General features: G+C 37.6%; 2 protein-coding genes across 9 annotated transcripts in view; both read left to right on the plus strand.

Moving 5' to 3' along the window:
* The window catches only part of LOC121316748 (protein YIPF4), a 10,685-nt gene extending 2,988 nt beyond the window's left edge, over nucleotides 1–7,697 (plus strand). For both annotated transcript variants that reach the window (XM_041251890.1, XM_041251889.1), the window contains exons 2-6: nucleotides 1,211–1,361; nucleotides 2,029–2,200; nucleotides 4,595–4,672; nucleotides 5,048–5,161; nucleotides 6,434–7,697. In XM_041251890.1, the coding sequence (XP_041107824.1) occupies nucleotides 1,211–1,361; nucleotides 2,029–2,200; nucleotides 4,595–4,672; nucleotides 5,048–5,161; nucleotides 6,434–6,571 (653 nt within the window). In that variant the 3' untranslated portion in view covers nucleotides 6,572–7,697. The remainder of the gene's footprint in view (nucleotides 1–1,210; nucleotides 1,362–2,028; nucleotides 2,201–4,594; nucleotides 4,673–5,047; nucleotides 5,162–6,433) is intronic.
* A 3,049-nt stretch (nucleotides 7,698–10,746) lies between these two features.
* Nucleotides 10,747–16,011, plus strand: part of LOC121316749 (baculoviral IAP repeat-containing protein 6-like) — a 123,594-nt gene continuing 118,329 nt past the window's right edge. For 6 of the 7 annotated variants that reach the window (XM_041251891.1, XM_041251895.1, XM_041251892.1 and 3 more), the window contains exon 1: nucleotides 10,786–11,258. In XM_041251891.1, coding sequence (XP_041107825.1) covers nucleotides 11,048–11,258 — 211 coding nt within the window. In that variant the 5' untranslated portion in view covers nucleotides 10,786–11,047. Of the gene's footprint in view, nucleotides 11,259–16,011 lie in introns of all 7 variants that reach the window. The other variant, XR_005950444.1, reaches the window with a different exon arrangement.

Genomic DNA, 16,011 nt, shown 5'->3' on the forward strand with positions numbered 1-16,011 from the left:
AGTAAAGGCACTCAGTGTGGAGTGCAGGCTATTCTGTTGCCAACTGTGGGGGAGGCGCACAATTGGCTGAGCACCGCCCGGGTGGGGAGGGCTTAGGTCAGCCAGTGTGTCCTCGGCTCACCGCGCACCAGTGACCCCTGTAGACTGGTGTACAGGTTACTTAAAATGTATTTTCATTGTACCTTATTTGTATGGTATTGTAATGTGTTCCTTAACTACTATAAAACTTTTTTTTAATTTTATTTAGTTCTTGCCAATGATTTTTACCCCATTTTTCTCCCCAGTTTAGAATTGCAAATTGTGTTATTATTAATCCCAGTTCACTGCTGCAACCTCCTAGTGACCTGGGGAATGGTGGCTGACACACGCACCTGTGTCCCTCCCTAGCTGTCTTTTGCACTAAGGATCTGCAGTGAAGTCATCAGACCTATAGTGCCAGAGGACAACATGGATCTGAATGGCTGCACTGCAGACCTGCAGGTGCTGTATCAGTATCTTGGCCAATTGTGTGGCACCCCCTGGGAACTCCCGGTCACGATCATCAATGACATGGATTTGAACCTGTGATCTCCAGGCTACAGGGAGCATCCTGCGCTCCACACGGAGCACCTTTATTGGATGCGCCACTCGGGACCCCCATGAAACTAGTATTAACGTGTAGGTTATAATCGTGCACAGCAAGTCCTGCAGTACTTTTTTCTATAGGCAGATCCTTGACTTAAGAATAACTTTAAAGAATTAAATAATCTTTACTGATGTGTTATGAAAATGCTTAAATGGCAACAACTGCTCTAATTTCAGTGCCTGGGCACTGATGAAGCGATCTCTTTTCCTTGTTTTGTCAAGGCAATAATAAGCTGTGCGGAAATCAAATTTTTTTTTTTCTGCACCCGTCAGCAGCTGAGCGGAGGTGGGTTATTAGTGTTGATAATCTCATCAGGGCGACGGTGAATTTCGACTGCTCCAGCCAGTTTAAAATAACTGGATTTATAACTGGAACTGGATGATACAGGGCGTGTAGATCACTTCGTGTTCCTGAAGAAAAAACTCAAAATTAAAAAATTCACTTAATAAAAGCAAAGATGAGTAACATGGCTGTTCTGTTTCTGTGCAGTACTGTTCCAGTGAAACCTGTTTGTTATATAAAGGGAGGAGGATAATAATAGATGTTTAGGTCACATGTGATGTATTCTCTTTGTGTGGTTTCCAGAGCTCAGCGGTTCAATCGAATCTCCAGATGTTAAAGTGAACATGGGCGGTGACTCTAAGGATGCTTCTGCAACTAAATTCCTGAGACAGAGAGGGTACGGCTGGCTGCTGGAGGTGGAGGAAGATGACCCTGAGGACACCAAGCCTCTCCTGTGCGTAATCCCAACTCAAAATACGTGTACTAAAAATTACATGTTGTAAATGGAATATTTCAGATGTTCAGGTGGGACGATCAGATCAAACTACTTAGAAAAAACAAACCGAAACAAGTAACACTATTATCTGGGCTTGATGGATCGAAATGCTTGAAGTTCCAAATTCAGAGTGATTGTAATAATGCAACACAGGATAAGGCTTACAAATGTCAAAGACAAAAGTCCCTGTTTTTTGAGTGCTTGAGCAGACGCCTAACCACACCAAACAGATGGAAACCATAACACACGAACAATGGCATTCTGTCATAGACTTATTTTATCATCAACTTGCAGCAAGAATGGCAGACAAGACAACCAGTCTTGCTTGGAATTATTGCTGCAGTCAGACCTCGCCAAGGAAAATAAATCAAGATTTTCAAGATATAAAAAGCACAATGTGTGTGCTGTTCAGAAAATTGGGATATTTGAACAACATATGCCTTGTTTTTTGCTGTGCCAAAATACCATGGTGTGGTACTTAAATATTTACAGTAATAACCTGTCAACTATGCAGTATCCCTAGCAACAGTGTGCAATGTTTCTCAGTTAAATTCTAAACATTACTGTGTATGTGTGTTTATTTAGTTTTTTTTTTTTTTTTTTTTTTTTTTTTGTTAAATCGCAGGGAGGAACTCGACATAGACCTGAAAGACATTTACTACAAAATCCGCTGTGTGCTGATGCCAATGCCATCGCTGGGGTTCAACCGGCAGGTGGTGAGAGATAACCCTGACTTCTGGGGCCCGCTGGCTGTGGTTCTTTTCTTCTCAATGATCTCACTGTACGGACAGTTCAGGGTAAGTGGGAAAGGAACTGGAAATAAACATTGCTTATTTCCCGCTCATTGATTTTAGCATTTTCAAGCGGTCGTTACCCGTATGTCATTATTAAATAATCATGCTAACGTGATTTCCAAAATTGTCGATTTACGAAATATTAGTTATTAATGTTAATCAGCGGTGCTTCTTGCAACTATTTATTTTGTTTGCATGGGAATTTAAAAGTAAATCTGTGTTAATCGTCATGATTTATCAGGATTTATTTTGTAATTGGAAAAGAAGGGTTTTAATGAATGAAAAAGTATATAACTTACCTTGAAACAGTACTTGCGTCTGTCACCCAGGTAAACCCTGCTTTATCAAAAGCAGTGTGAAATCATGTAGCTGACCCGCATGACACCAGGTCCTGACCCGGGTAGAGCATGCCAGTGTGAAAGGGGTTTAGGATGTGGTGTATATATTTATATATTTAGGATGTAGTGGATATATCTACAGTGCCTGTAGAAAGTCTACACCCTCTTTCAAAATTTTCACCTTTTGTTGCCTTATTGCCCGATATTAAAATATATATATATGCTAGGTAGTGCATTTCAAAGCAAAGACTCAGGGACAAAGTTGTTGAATGGCACAGATAAGGGGATGGGTATAAAAAAATATCAAAGACCTTGAATATCCCTTGGAGCACAGTGAAGATGATTATTAAGAAGTAGAAGGTGTATGGCACCACCAAGATCCTGTCTAGATCTGGCCATCCCTCCAAACTGGATGACCGAGTAAGAAGGAGACTGATCAGAGAGGCTACCAAGAAGCCAATGGCAACTGTGCAATAACTACAGGCCTTTATGGCCAAGACTGGTCAAAGTGTGCATGTGACAACAAAATCCCAGCACTCCACAAATCTGGCATGTATAGTAGGATGGCAAGAAGGAAGCCATTACTCAAGAAAGCCCACCTTAAATCCCGTTTGAAGTATGCAAAAAAACACTCGGGAGATTCTGTAGCCATGTGGCAAAAAGTTTTGTGATCTGACAAAACTAAAATGGAACTTTTTGGCCTAAGTGCAAAGTGTTATATTTGGTGAAAACCCAACACAGTACATCACCCAAAGAACACCATCCCTACTGTGAAGCATGATGGTGGCAGCATCATGTTATGGGGATGTTTCTCGTCGGCAGGGCACTTGTCAGGATAGAAAGGAAAATGAACGGAGCAAAGTACAGAGAACTCCTTGAGGAAAACCTGCTGCCCTCTGCAAGAAAGCTGAAACTGGGACAGAAGTTCACCTTTCAGCATGAGAACGACCAAAAGGACACAGCCAAAACTAAACTGGAGTGGCTAAGGAACAAAAAGGTACATGTCCTTGAGTGGCCCAGTCAGAGCCCTGACCTAAATCCAATCGGAAATTTGTGGCATGAATTGAAGATTGCTGTCCATCAACTCTTCCCAAGGAAGTTGAAACAGAGCTTGAACAGTTTTGAAAAGAAGAGTGGTCAAATATTGCCAAATGTAGGTGTGCAAAGTTGGTAGAGACCTATCCCAACAGACTCACAGCTGTAATTGCTGCCAAAGGTGATTCCAAGTATTAACATGGGGGGGGCGGGGGGTGGAGACTTATCCATGGTGTGTAGATAAGTGGAAAAATCCTCATTTAAATGCATGAAACTCTGAGGCACTGACTCAACAAAATGTGAAAAAAGTTCAAGGGGGTGTAGACTTTCTATAGGCACTTTACGTGTGTGTGTGTGTGTGTGTGTGTGTGTGTGTGTATACATGTGTATATATATATATATATATATATATATATATATATATATATATATATATATATATATATATATATATATATATATATATATATATATATATATATATATATATATATATATATAGATATATATACACCTATTATGTATATATATATATATATATATAAAATGTATATACACACACACACACACACACACACATTTCGCGATCCAAAATAAACTTATCACTATTATAACACATTTATTTAAAAAAAAAAAAAAAAGAGTAAGGTAAATAAATGATTGACATTAACAAAATGTTTTTAGTTTCTTTTTAATCACTCGATCATTCATCCTTGACCATGACACGCTTAAGAGACTATGACTGAAGCATATGCACTTAATCACCTACTTAGCGAGACAGTTGATTTGACACTGGATATGGAGTGATTTCAGCTGTTGTTGAATTGCGAGCTTGAATAAAAGAAATAGAACAAATCACAGAAAAAAAAAACAATATGCCATGTCTGTCAAGAGAGCAGCGCCTTCATGCAATCGGCATGTTGGAGGCTGGACTAGGGCAGTGCACTGTGGCTCGCCGTCTTGTGTGCTCACAGCCAGCAATTTTCAAACCTGGTTCTCACTGATTTTGTTCTGTTTTTTAAAGGTGGTGTCCTGGATAATAACTATTTGGATATTTGGATCCTTGACAATTTTCCTGCTGGCTAGAGTTTTAGGTGGTGAAGTAAGTAACACGTGAAGTAACGTATAACAGAGAGGAAATGACATATGGGCTATATAAACTAAGATATAAAAATATGGGGACATATGGAGGAACCTTTTCTTCACTCAATCCATTCATCCTTGTGTATGTCACACATACATTTTTATATGGTGATGGAGATATACTTTTAAATGATACTGATAACTGTAATTTGCATTTAATTTACATTTATTTAGTTACAGCTATGACTATGGGAAATATTTATTTAAAATCAGAAGGAATTTTCTCAACTGGCCCAAAAAAAAAATGACTGTGTCTAACTCTATCAGCTGATGTTTTGTTATTTTTAATGATGATCATACACATGATAATCTTTAATCTCTTAATATTGTCTAGGTTTCTTATGGCCAGGTTCTTGGAGTCATTGGGTATTCCTTGCTTCCACTAATAGTAATAGCTCCGTTGCTTTTGGTAATTGGGGGATTTGAAGTGGTAGCTACGCTGATAAAGGTAAGCTTAATGCCACCTGCAGTCTGATATTTAACATTTTTTTAAGCCAATCTTTGATTCACTGTTATCCATCGGATATGTCAAAATATTGTATCTCAGGGAGTCATTATACTACATTGTAGTTTCTTTTATTAATGTCGGGGCGTTATAAATTAAGTCAGGTACGTCAGTGAGTCTAAAACACCAAAGTACAGTACTGCACGTTTACTATAGAACGAACTTCAGTGAAAGTGATTGCAAAAAAAAGCGCTGTAGTACAGTATTTAGCAATTTACAAAATAGCATTTCAAAAACAGTTCTAATCAGTTTGGCATAGACTATCAGTTTTTTTTTTTTTTTGTTTGCACTCTGTGTGTTAACCCAAGACAGAAACAACAACAAGAAAGCGTGCACACAAATACAAACTGGATTTAGACTATTACAATCCTTTGCTTTCTTGTTTTTCTTTTATTTAACATGTTTAAACTGGGCAGTTACGTGAAGTGACAGCATGTAAAAAGTGAAACTGAATTCTTTTGTTATCTGCTGCTGAATCCATTCTGTCCTGCTAAGAGCTGAATTTACTGTTTTAGACCCTTAATAAAATGTGCATTGATCAGTTTCCATCAATACAGTTTATTTGGTAGCAGCATGTGTCACATGCCCTCAGTTAAGAGTGTATCATATCTTACAGGTTCTACTGCATTAGTAAATTGTGACGTGCTGTGCCTCAGATACCACACATGTTTTACAAATATGGCTTTTTCTGGAGTAAATCTGAAACAGAAAGAAATATTCAGTTAAATCTGTGACTATAATTTTCTGCTTGTAATATATTTGCATAGGAATCTTAAATACAGGAACCTCAAAGGTCATGTTACAGGTCTTTTCAAAGCTTTTTAATCATTCTTTGGAAAAGGATATTAAAACTGTCAGTGTAACACACCATGCAAAACCCTTGATTTTGTGGGATTTCAGCAGCAAAGCACGGCTACTTTTTCTGCATGAATTGGTTTCTAAGTTAATACATTGTGTGTGGGGTTTCTCTTACTGTATGAGAGATGTCATCTCGTGCAGTTTGGGTGAGAGGACGGTGAAGGAAAGGGGTGCTGTCTGCTGGCACTGTATTTTATACACGTAATGACATCTGTACACATAGTAAGATGCCCTGGAATTCTGGAGAATACTTTGTTGTGGTTGTTCGATTACTGATATGTGATTTGTAAATACATTAATTGGAGTGTTGTTTACTCTTAACGTTTTGTTCCTGTCGCATCGTTTGTTATTTTTCAGCTGTTCGGTGTGTTTTGGGCTGCGTACAGTGCTGCTTCCTTGCTAGTGGGGGACGAATTCAAGACCAAGAAGCCACTTCTGATATACCCAATTTTTCTGCTTTACATCTACTTCCTGTCTCTATACACTGGGGTTTGATACAGGAGAGACCTGGTCTGGAACTACGGAATAAACTACCATCGAATCGGGAAGTGTTAAGTGCAACGGAAATGTGCTTTACGCTTGTGAAGGGTGACCTTGTAGAAGAAACAGATTTGTTTGTTTTTCCTGTTGGTAAACAAATCATGGTCAATGTTGGGTCATAAAGCAAATGTGTACAGTGTATGTAATTATTAAATGTAGCCATGATCTTTGTACTAAAATAAAAGTTCTAGGATTTGTTTAAAACCTCTTTCAGCTCTGATGAATGAGTATGTTTGAGACAGAATTTTGTCTTTGCAAGGTGCTGTTATAAAATCTTTAATAGGTTTAATAGGTGAGTTTTTTGATAACCCTGATTTATGTTTGAAATGCCATCCATACGATTGCTGGGTGGAATAATCCCTTTATAAAATGCCTGTGCCAAAAAGCAACAGCTTGGCCAATGGCAAAATGTATGTAGTCCACTCCACCACATTCTAATTGTTTTTAGAAAGTTTTTATTTTGAGTGTCATGGTATTTCTTTTTTTTTCATGTGGCTTATTACTGCATTTAATCTTTTTATTTATAAATGTTGGCCCAGCTAGTTAACAGGATTTCGATGAGTTTATATAAAGAGGATAATGATTAATTATTTTAAATTGGGTGCCTTTTATGTAGATTTGTGTTACATGGGTGTTATAGGAAGAATATTTTATAGATGTAAATTTGTAAAAACAAAAAAGTGAAATTTATAAAATGCACAAACTTACCTGCTCCTTTGTTTTACAGTACTGCAAATATAGCTATTGAATATTCTTCAGATGCATAAAATAAATCACATAGGGACGCAATCAGCCATAATTTGTTGTATTTATTAACTTCAAATGAAACTGGAAAACCTTTCAGATAGGAATTGATAGGGAACCCGAAGCACTGCTAAGTTTAATGTTTATTTTCTTCAATTATATGAAAATGCAGAACACTGTTCTACATCTTGGGACCAGAATGCACTTTTTAAAATCAGAAAATAAAACTTTTTTTATTTACTCCTATGAATTTCTACATGTCTCCAATATTCAGCATACACCCGTTTGTAACATATTGTTTCCAATGTTCTTGTATATTAAAGAAAACCCTTATATGCATGTATTTGCCCCAGAGTTTATCATCCTACATTTGTTTCTGATAAAATTATGAATGATCAGACTCATGCATAACAGATATATACTTACAAATGACATGCTTTTTAAATCTGTTTATTACAGTCTGTGTCCGATGCAGTTTTAATAATGCCTGCATACAAGAAGGATTTTGTTTTATAAGCTCAAGTTAAGGTCATTGGGGGTCAATTGCAACGAACTTGCGGAGTTGCATAATAGCTAATACAGTGCTATCTCGGGATCAGACCCAGCTGCGTACTAACTTAGTACTAATTGCAATAAAAAAAGAAGCACAACAAAGGTGGGGACTAGCTGATCCCCAACTTTAGTACAGAACTCAGGATTATGGTTTGTTTTGGTGTGCTTCCAAACAGGAACTGAAGAGGGCCAGAGCTCAAAAGGAGCTATTGGTACAAGTTATATTTTAAAAGTGGTTTTTCGTTCTTTACAGGCAAGTTAAAATAATGTTGACTTAACTAATATGTGAATATGTTTACTGGGTTTCAGAATAACTTTTTTTAACATCCTTCTTGGATACTATAAAAAAAGAAAAAACATACGTATATAAAAAGTCTTAGACATTTTGCACATTTTGGGGGGGGGATTATACTACCATAGAATCAACCCGAGCCATCTAAAGAACGTCATGTCACATATACATTTTATGTATTAAAGTCAAAGTTGTTATAATAGTGGAAAACACTAGTGGAGGCTTTGAGTAAATTATTGATGCTCATAACGTATATATTTTCACGGGGCGCATATGAGGGCTGAATGTTAAAAGATAGACAGGACAGACATAACTCTCACCACTCGGAGGACCTAGAAGAACTTCCTCATTCGGTCTGGGAAACAGTTGCCCATGAGAACGCAGAGGTTCCATGTGGTTGGAACCAAAAACATATAGGATGGGAAGAACCCCTACTGCTTGGAGGACCATGTTGTAATGGCCTAGGTAGACTCGACTTCCCAGGGGGCAGAAAGGTCTCGGACCTGTAAACAGAAAGAGTTAGACAGGGCTGGCACTAGGTGGTGTCCTCGAGGCTGAGGTCGTGCCAGGTGTCTGGTGTCAGGTCTTGAGCCCCGAATGGATCTGAGAATAATAAGACAGTTAGAGACCAGAGCTGTGAGAGTTGAGCTTGGCTAGTAGAGACACGATTAGGATAGCACCTATGTAGAGGCCGAGTGCATGAGCTGCGAAAGTACAGGTGTGGCCGGGGGTCCCCTCTGACATTAATGCTGCAGGTGGATTTACCGCAAGAAGCTGAGCTATTGATTATCAGGCGCTTCTTCCCTGATATTTTTCATGTAGCTATGCAAATTGGGTTGATTACGTCTGTATTCCAGGAAAGGTGGTGAAGAGAAGGGGACAGCTTGAAACCACTAGGTTATTATTCTTAGAAAACTTTAAAAAAAAGGAATCCAGTACAACATTTTATGAAGTATATTATAGAAGAAAAAGATATCAAACTTCAAACAAAGCAGCAAGAAAACATAAACCTTGCACCGAGACATGCTCAATTCAAAGCTATTCAAGGAGCAACTAGTGGTGAAGACTCCTCGTTGTGCTTCCTGGACATGCTAGCAATTACAGTTGCAGCTCTTGTGTTTTTCTATCCGAGGCTGGATTCCACTGCTCCAGACGTGTCCCACCGTTGGACTCTGCCCGACCCATCCTCATTTTACCCCCGCTTCTATATATATATATATATATATATATATATATATATATATATATATATATATACAATGGTATATCCTAATAGTAATGAAACACATTTTGTGTTTGAAAGCATAAAATAGAAGCACAGAACTAAAACATAATATATATTTTCTTCAATACACACACTTTGCTAATGCTGAATTTGTGGGTGGCCTTCTTAGAAAATATAAACTCACCAGGTGAATATGTTGAAAGGACTTTACCAAGTTTGTATTTTGCCTGTTTGTTTAGAAAAGATAATTTAAATCCCAAATATTGTTAGAGGGCACAGATTCAGTAGGTTATCTTAATAGCCTATGCTGTGTATTTCCAGTTCTCAGTGGTTGAATTGTGCCAGGAGAATAGACAGTAGACATGTCTATATTTCAGTGGAAAACTTGACATTCTGGGACGATTTCTATCTCCCAACAGAGGTCACTGGCGAGCAAAACAGTGAAATCCTAACGTTTTCCAAGGAACTACAAGATAAACTCTTACATATAAATATACAATACATAAATAAAAGCCTTTGGTGGCAGAATTGCATAACGGTGTGCAATGTAATGCATTCATTGTTTTTGTGTACTGTACCTTTAAGAGTATTAAAACTAAAAGCCTGGTGATTGGTTTTAGCCCAGAATGCACTGTCACCGTACGCCCTTCACCTGCCAGTTTAGTTAGGCTGAGTGAATGCCGGGAGAGTCAGTTGTTCTTTTTTTAATCTTCTCTTTTTGGTGTGCGTTTTGAGTTCAATCACAAGAGTGCAATGGTATCCTTAATGTCACGTTAGAATCATGTACATGATTAGTACAATCTAGTACAGTTCCATAGCACCAGTCTTCCGAACGATGTTATGTTCTGACCTTATAATGGATTAACTGATGGGAACAGCAGTATTGTGGAATTCTGCATGATTAGGGGTTTATTTATTAATTTTTATCTCACTGGAAGAGCAATGAAATTTGCGAGGTACGCTAATTTTGTTTTTCTTAAACATCAGAGTTGTCGACTCCTCAGCAAAAACTCCCTTTTGCTAGAGATCAAATTAATAAAACGTGACGTATTCGTTCAAGATAAAGGAAATGATAACAATGTATTTTGAAACAAAACAAACAAAAAAGAGATACATTTAAAATTACGTTGTGTAAAATTGTGGGAATAGTTATTTTGTGAAAAAAGAAAGCATTTCATTTGTTTTACACACCAGTCACTAACATTTTTTTGCCAAAGAAGAAGCTTTGGCTTAAGATACGTCATGTAAATAAGCAACTGCCTGCGTTTTTCCGTTTTGTTTTGCTGTCGGCTGCGTTTGTTTCAGTTTCAGCTTGTGACAGTGAATGATTCCTAGTAAGGAACGGTTTTTGTTGCTCTTAGGCTGCATCGCCTCTAGTGGTGTGGAGTGCGCAGGGTCTGTGCTACGCTAGTTCCGCTTGCCTGACATCTCCCTGCCGGAGAACGGAGCCCGAAGCTACCCGAATACGGATGGTGAATAGCTGCTGCGGTATCGGGAGGAGGAGCAACAGCTGTGGTAGTACAGCGGTAGTTTGGGGTCCTGTCTCCTCTTTTTACACACACTCTGGACATCACATTTCCCAGAGACTGAGAGAGGGGAAAGGAAAAAATAAAGAAAGATGGCGGCCGCGGCCTTGCCGGGGACCTGTTCCTCCACCTCCTCCGACTGGATTGTACTGAGAGACGGCTGCCTGCGCTGCGACGAGGAGGGCCTGCGTAGCCTTTCATACCACCCGGCCCTCAACGCCATCCTGGCCGTTACCAGCCGGGGCAGCATTAAAGTAATCGATGGCACTTCGGGGTCCATCCTCCAGTCCTCGGCATTGCACGGTAAGTTTTCGCCAGGAGACCGGCAGTTGGGTAGCGGACTGGGGTGACACAACAAGAGAGGGAGGTGGTGGAGAGAAACAAGGGGATATACTTTTATTTTCGTTTTCAGTGTAGCAATTTAATGCTGGGCCATAACGAGAGGAGTTTTTAGGAAACCTCTCAGGGAATGTCAATTTCCCAATATTTAGATAAGCAAAGCAATAATACTGCTTTGCAGAAGCCGATTGTCTGTGTTGTCCCCAAAGGGGGTTGTTTTACTTCTTAACCATTTGTGACAGGTTACCTCCGCAGACCTGAATAAGCGGTGTTAATTAATGTCTGCTTCATGTCAAGTTTGCAGATTGTGAATAAAAAGCATATTAAAAAACAACGAGATAAATACTAATGACAGTGTTTCTATATACTACGATAGGCTTTAAAATATTCGACTGAACGGCCAGGCTCGGGAAGTTTATAATGACAGTACTAGTGTTCCTACTAGCACAGTTTCATACCTGTCATTTCCTCGGTACCTAGAAGGGTGTGCTGTAACAATACAATGTTTACATATATGATGGCTGTAATTTCATACTGGATATCTGTAATAACCAATACCTGTAGTTATTCAAATATAAAAATAGCTTCTGTCTATTTTTCTTCCCCATTCTTTCTCCCTAAGCTGAATCCAGCTCCTGATGTACAGGTGTTTTAGTTTGTTGCATCACAGATACGAAATCAGTGCCAACTATTACTGCTGCTTTTGTGGAATTCAGATTTTTCTTGAATTTTTTTCAGTTTTGTAACTGCTGAGCCCAGATTTTTAAAGGACTTGTGTTTAACCTGTCAAGTTTCTCAGCATTCTTTTTTACTGTTTTTCTACCAAAATGCACACAATATTTACAGTAGGCTCCATCAAATTCTGCAGAAACAACATATGTTTTTTCTTTAGTTTATTTCTATTATATACTTTTTTTAAAAAAAGAACAGTGTACAATATTTTCAAGCTTTTTTCCCTCTTGTAACCTCTTGTCTCATGATGGTTAACTGGAACACTGCTGCAGCAGGGGGAGCCAGGTTTCATACCCTGATGATTTAAATGTAGTTTATTTATTTATTTATTTATTGGTAGGGCAACATTCTTTCCCTGCAATACTCACATTGAAAAAATAAATACATAAACTAATTAATACGTAAGCACATTGCAATGAGATTTACAGTGTTTTATTTTAAAATGATAAAGAATTTTTAAAGAATTGATGTATTGTGCATGTCTAATGAATAACTAATATAGATTCTGTTTCAATTTAGTAAAACAAAGTTTTTCTTTTTTTTTTTTTTTTTTTTTTTTTTTTTTTTAAGTATAGCGTTACATTGTAAATATGGTAAATGGCAAACTAGGTTAACAGCAGTAAAATCAAAAGAAAAAACTGGCAGGGAAAGTTTGTTTTGAAATGTTTCTAAACAGTAAACTTAGTTTTTTTAAACATCCCAACAAGTACATGCTTGACAACAAAATAGAAATTACAGAACACAATTTTTTCTACTCGGCTGATACCTTATCGACTGATGTTTTTGTAACTGTACTAAATTACAGCATTTAAATCTCAGGTTCACATTTTAAGAAAGCAGTATCACTTATTTGCTAATTTACAAAAAACTTAAATAATACCTTCAGCTTAAAAGGTTGGTCGGTGCTTTGCCAGAGGCTCTCTTAGCAGCCATTTCCGGGTTTCTTTGTAACCAGTAGATCAGCTTTCTCCACAGATAGCCATTCAGCAGTGATAGGGGTGGGATGTAAACACTTCTTAAAATGTTTCTGTGTAGGTGCTACACTTCCACAATTCAGTTTTCAGAAACTTCAGTGGCTCTCTAGAAATATACCCGGAGTGTTTTTCTAGCAACAGAACAAACATAAATAAAATAAATCAAAATGATCTGTCCAACAGGCAAAGTAGAACGGCAAAACTTGTCCCTCACACAAATCTTGTTGTCCCGGGCATCAGGTAATATGAATTGCACACCCTTGTTTGCACTTTGTTATACTTCAGATTTCAAGGTAGATTAGGTTATTCTGGTGATGTTCAATAACTACACTATTACACCACACACAATTTATTAAAATGCTCAAAAATAATGTAATTAAATGTCTGAGTAGTACTGTATCAATTGCCTTGCTTAGTGTAAAAAAAAAGTTTAGTATTCAGCATTGTGAAATAGTTATTTACATTTTTAGATTAACGTTTTTATTATTTTTTTTGCACTTTAGCTTTTGATTTGTCACTATTTAAATATTATTTTTAGACCAACAATTATAAGTATGTCTTAATTAGTAAACTTACGATATAGCCCTTCTGGTAAGCATAATAGCAGAAATAGTAGTTTGGTGTAATCCAGGTTTTACCACATGCTTAATTCAATAAAGTGTTTAGCCAAACAAGCTCAGGTATGTCAGAGATAAAAAATGAATTGGAAGGGCTCTTATTTCCATACCAACATTGCTGAAGCATGTAAAACGGTTGAGTGGTTAATGAAGTAGTTAATGTTTTTTTAACCTGGATGGAAGCATAACGGGTTCATTTAAAAAATTAAGAACATGGTTCGAACAAAGACTAGGTCAGAAAGGGCCAGAGTTGCCCATCCCATTTCCGTTTAAACTGTTTAATTTGTTTTGATTGTTGCTTTCCAAAGACCTGTAGTATTCAGTATTCGGCACAAATCCAAGCATCTTTTTCTTCAGTTGTTTCAATTAGAATGGTGAATTATTCTAGTCAACACCATAACCCTCACCTGGCTATCGTCACCTGCTTGCTGTGGAGAGCTCAATTTGAATAACCGCTTTGTACAGATCTAGTCAGGGGATTTGACTATTCTAATTGTAAATTGCCATTCTTAGCTACAGTAGGCATAATAATAAAAAAAATATAAAAAAAAATATTGTAAAAACATAAGAACATAAGAAAGTTTACAAACGAGAGGAGGCCATTCGGCCCATCTTGCTCGTTTGGTTGTTAGTAGCTTATTGATCCCAAAATCTCATCAAGCAGCTTCTTGAAGGATCCCAGGGTGTCAGCTTCAACAACATTACTGGGGAGTTGATTCCAGACCCTCACAATTCTCTGTGTAAAAAAGTGTCTCCTATTTTCTGTTCTGAATGCCCCTTTTTCTAAACTCCATTTGTGACCCCTGGTCCTTGTTTCTTTTTTCAGGCTGAAAAAGTCCCTTGGGTCGACACTGTCAATACCTTTTAGAATTTTGAATGCTTGAATTAGGTCGCCACGTAGTCTTCTTTGTTCAAGACTGAACAGATTCAATTCTTTTAGCCTGTCTGAATATGACATGCCTTTTAAACCCGGAATAATTCTGGTCGCTCTTCTTTGCACTCTTTCTAGAGCAGCAATATCTTTTTTATAGCGAGGTGACCAGAACTGAACACAATATTCAAGATGAGGTCTTACTAGTGCATTGTACAGTTTTAACATTACTTCCCTTGATTTAAATTCAACACTTTTCACAATGTATCCGAGCATCTTGTTAGCCTTTTTTATAGCTTCCCCACATTGTCTAGATGAAGACATTTCTGAGTCAACAAAAACTCCTAGGTCTTTTTCATGGATTCCTTCTCCAATTTCAATATCTCCCATATGATATTTATAATGTACATTTTTATTTCCTGCGTGCAGTACCTTACACTTTTCTCTATTAAATGTCATTTGCCATGTGTCTGCCCAGTTCTGAATCTTGTCTAGATCATTTTGAATGACCTTTGCTGCTGCAACAGTGTTTGCCACTCCTCCTACTTTTGTGTCGTCTGCAAATTTAACAAGTTTGCTTACTATACCAGAATCTAAATCATTAATGTAGATTAGGAATAGCAGAGGACCTAATACTGATCCCTGTGGTACACTGCTGGTTACCACACTCCATTCTGAGGTTTTTCCTCTAATCAGTACTTTCTGTTTTCTACATGTTAACCACTCCCTAATCCATGTACATGTGTTTCCTTGAATCCCAACTGCGTTCAGTTTGAGAATTAATCTTTTGTGCGGGACTTTGTCAAAAGCTTTCTGGAAATCTAAATAAACCATGTCATATGCTTTGCAATTATCCATTATCGATGTTGCATCCTCAAAAAAATCAAGCAAGTTAGTTAGGCACGATCTCCCTTTCCTAAAACCATGTTGACTGTCTCCCAGTACCCTGTTACCATATAGGTAATTTTCCATTTTGGATCTTATTATAGTTTATATTAACAGAACCAAATCAGGAGGAATTAGTTACATCAGTATATGCTTGCAAAGGATTATTATTGTAGGTGGGTTTTTTGTTTGTCCACTATTATAAAGATGTGCACATTCTCAGATACAAGGTGTCCTTAAGTTATAAGCCTCACAAGCTTTCATAGAAACTAACATCCAAATGAGAATTAATATGTGCATGCTTGTGAAATAATTAGAAAAAAAAGAAAACGGTGACTACACTGCAGTGTTAAAAATTATTTCAGGAAAGTCGTATTTGGTGTAGAGACTATGAAATGCGTGGTGTCCCGTATGTATTTTACTGTATGGTAACCATAGCAGTTAATGTAGCACCTCAGAAATTGTAGTCATCTGAAAGTGTAGTGTTTACTAGTCATTTAGAAACCCAGTATAGTTAGAGAAGTAACTTACAAAAAATGGTGGTGATTAAGTAGATTCAAGAAAATGCACAGATTCCTTTTCTTCAATCAGTTGCCAGGTTTAATGAAATATGCAGGGAGTCTGGTCCCAGGTACAGG

The sequence above is a fragment of the Polyodon spathula genome, chromosome 6 (assembly GCF_017654505.1).
Source record: "Polyodon spathula isolate WHYD16114869_AA chromosome 6, ASM1765450v1, whole genome shotgun sequence".
In the NCBI taxonomy this organism is placed as follows: domain Eukaryota; kingdom Metazoa; phylum Chordata; class Actinopteri; order Acipenseriformes; family Polyodontidae; genus Polyodon; species Polyodon spathula.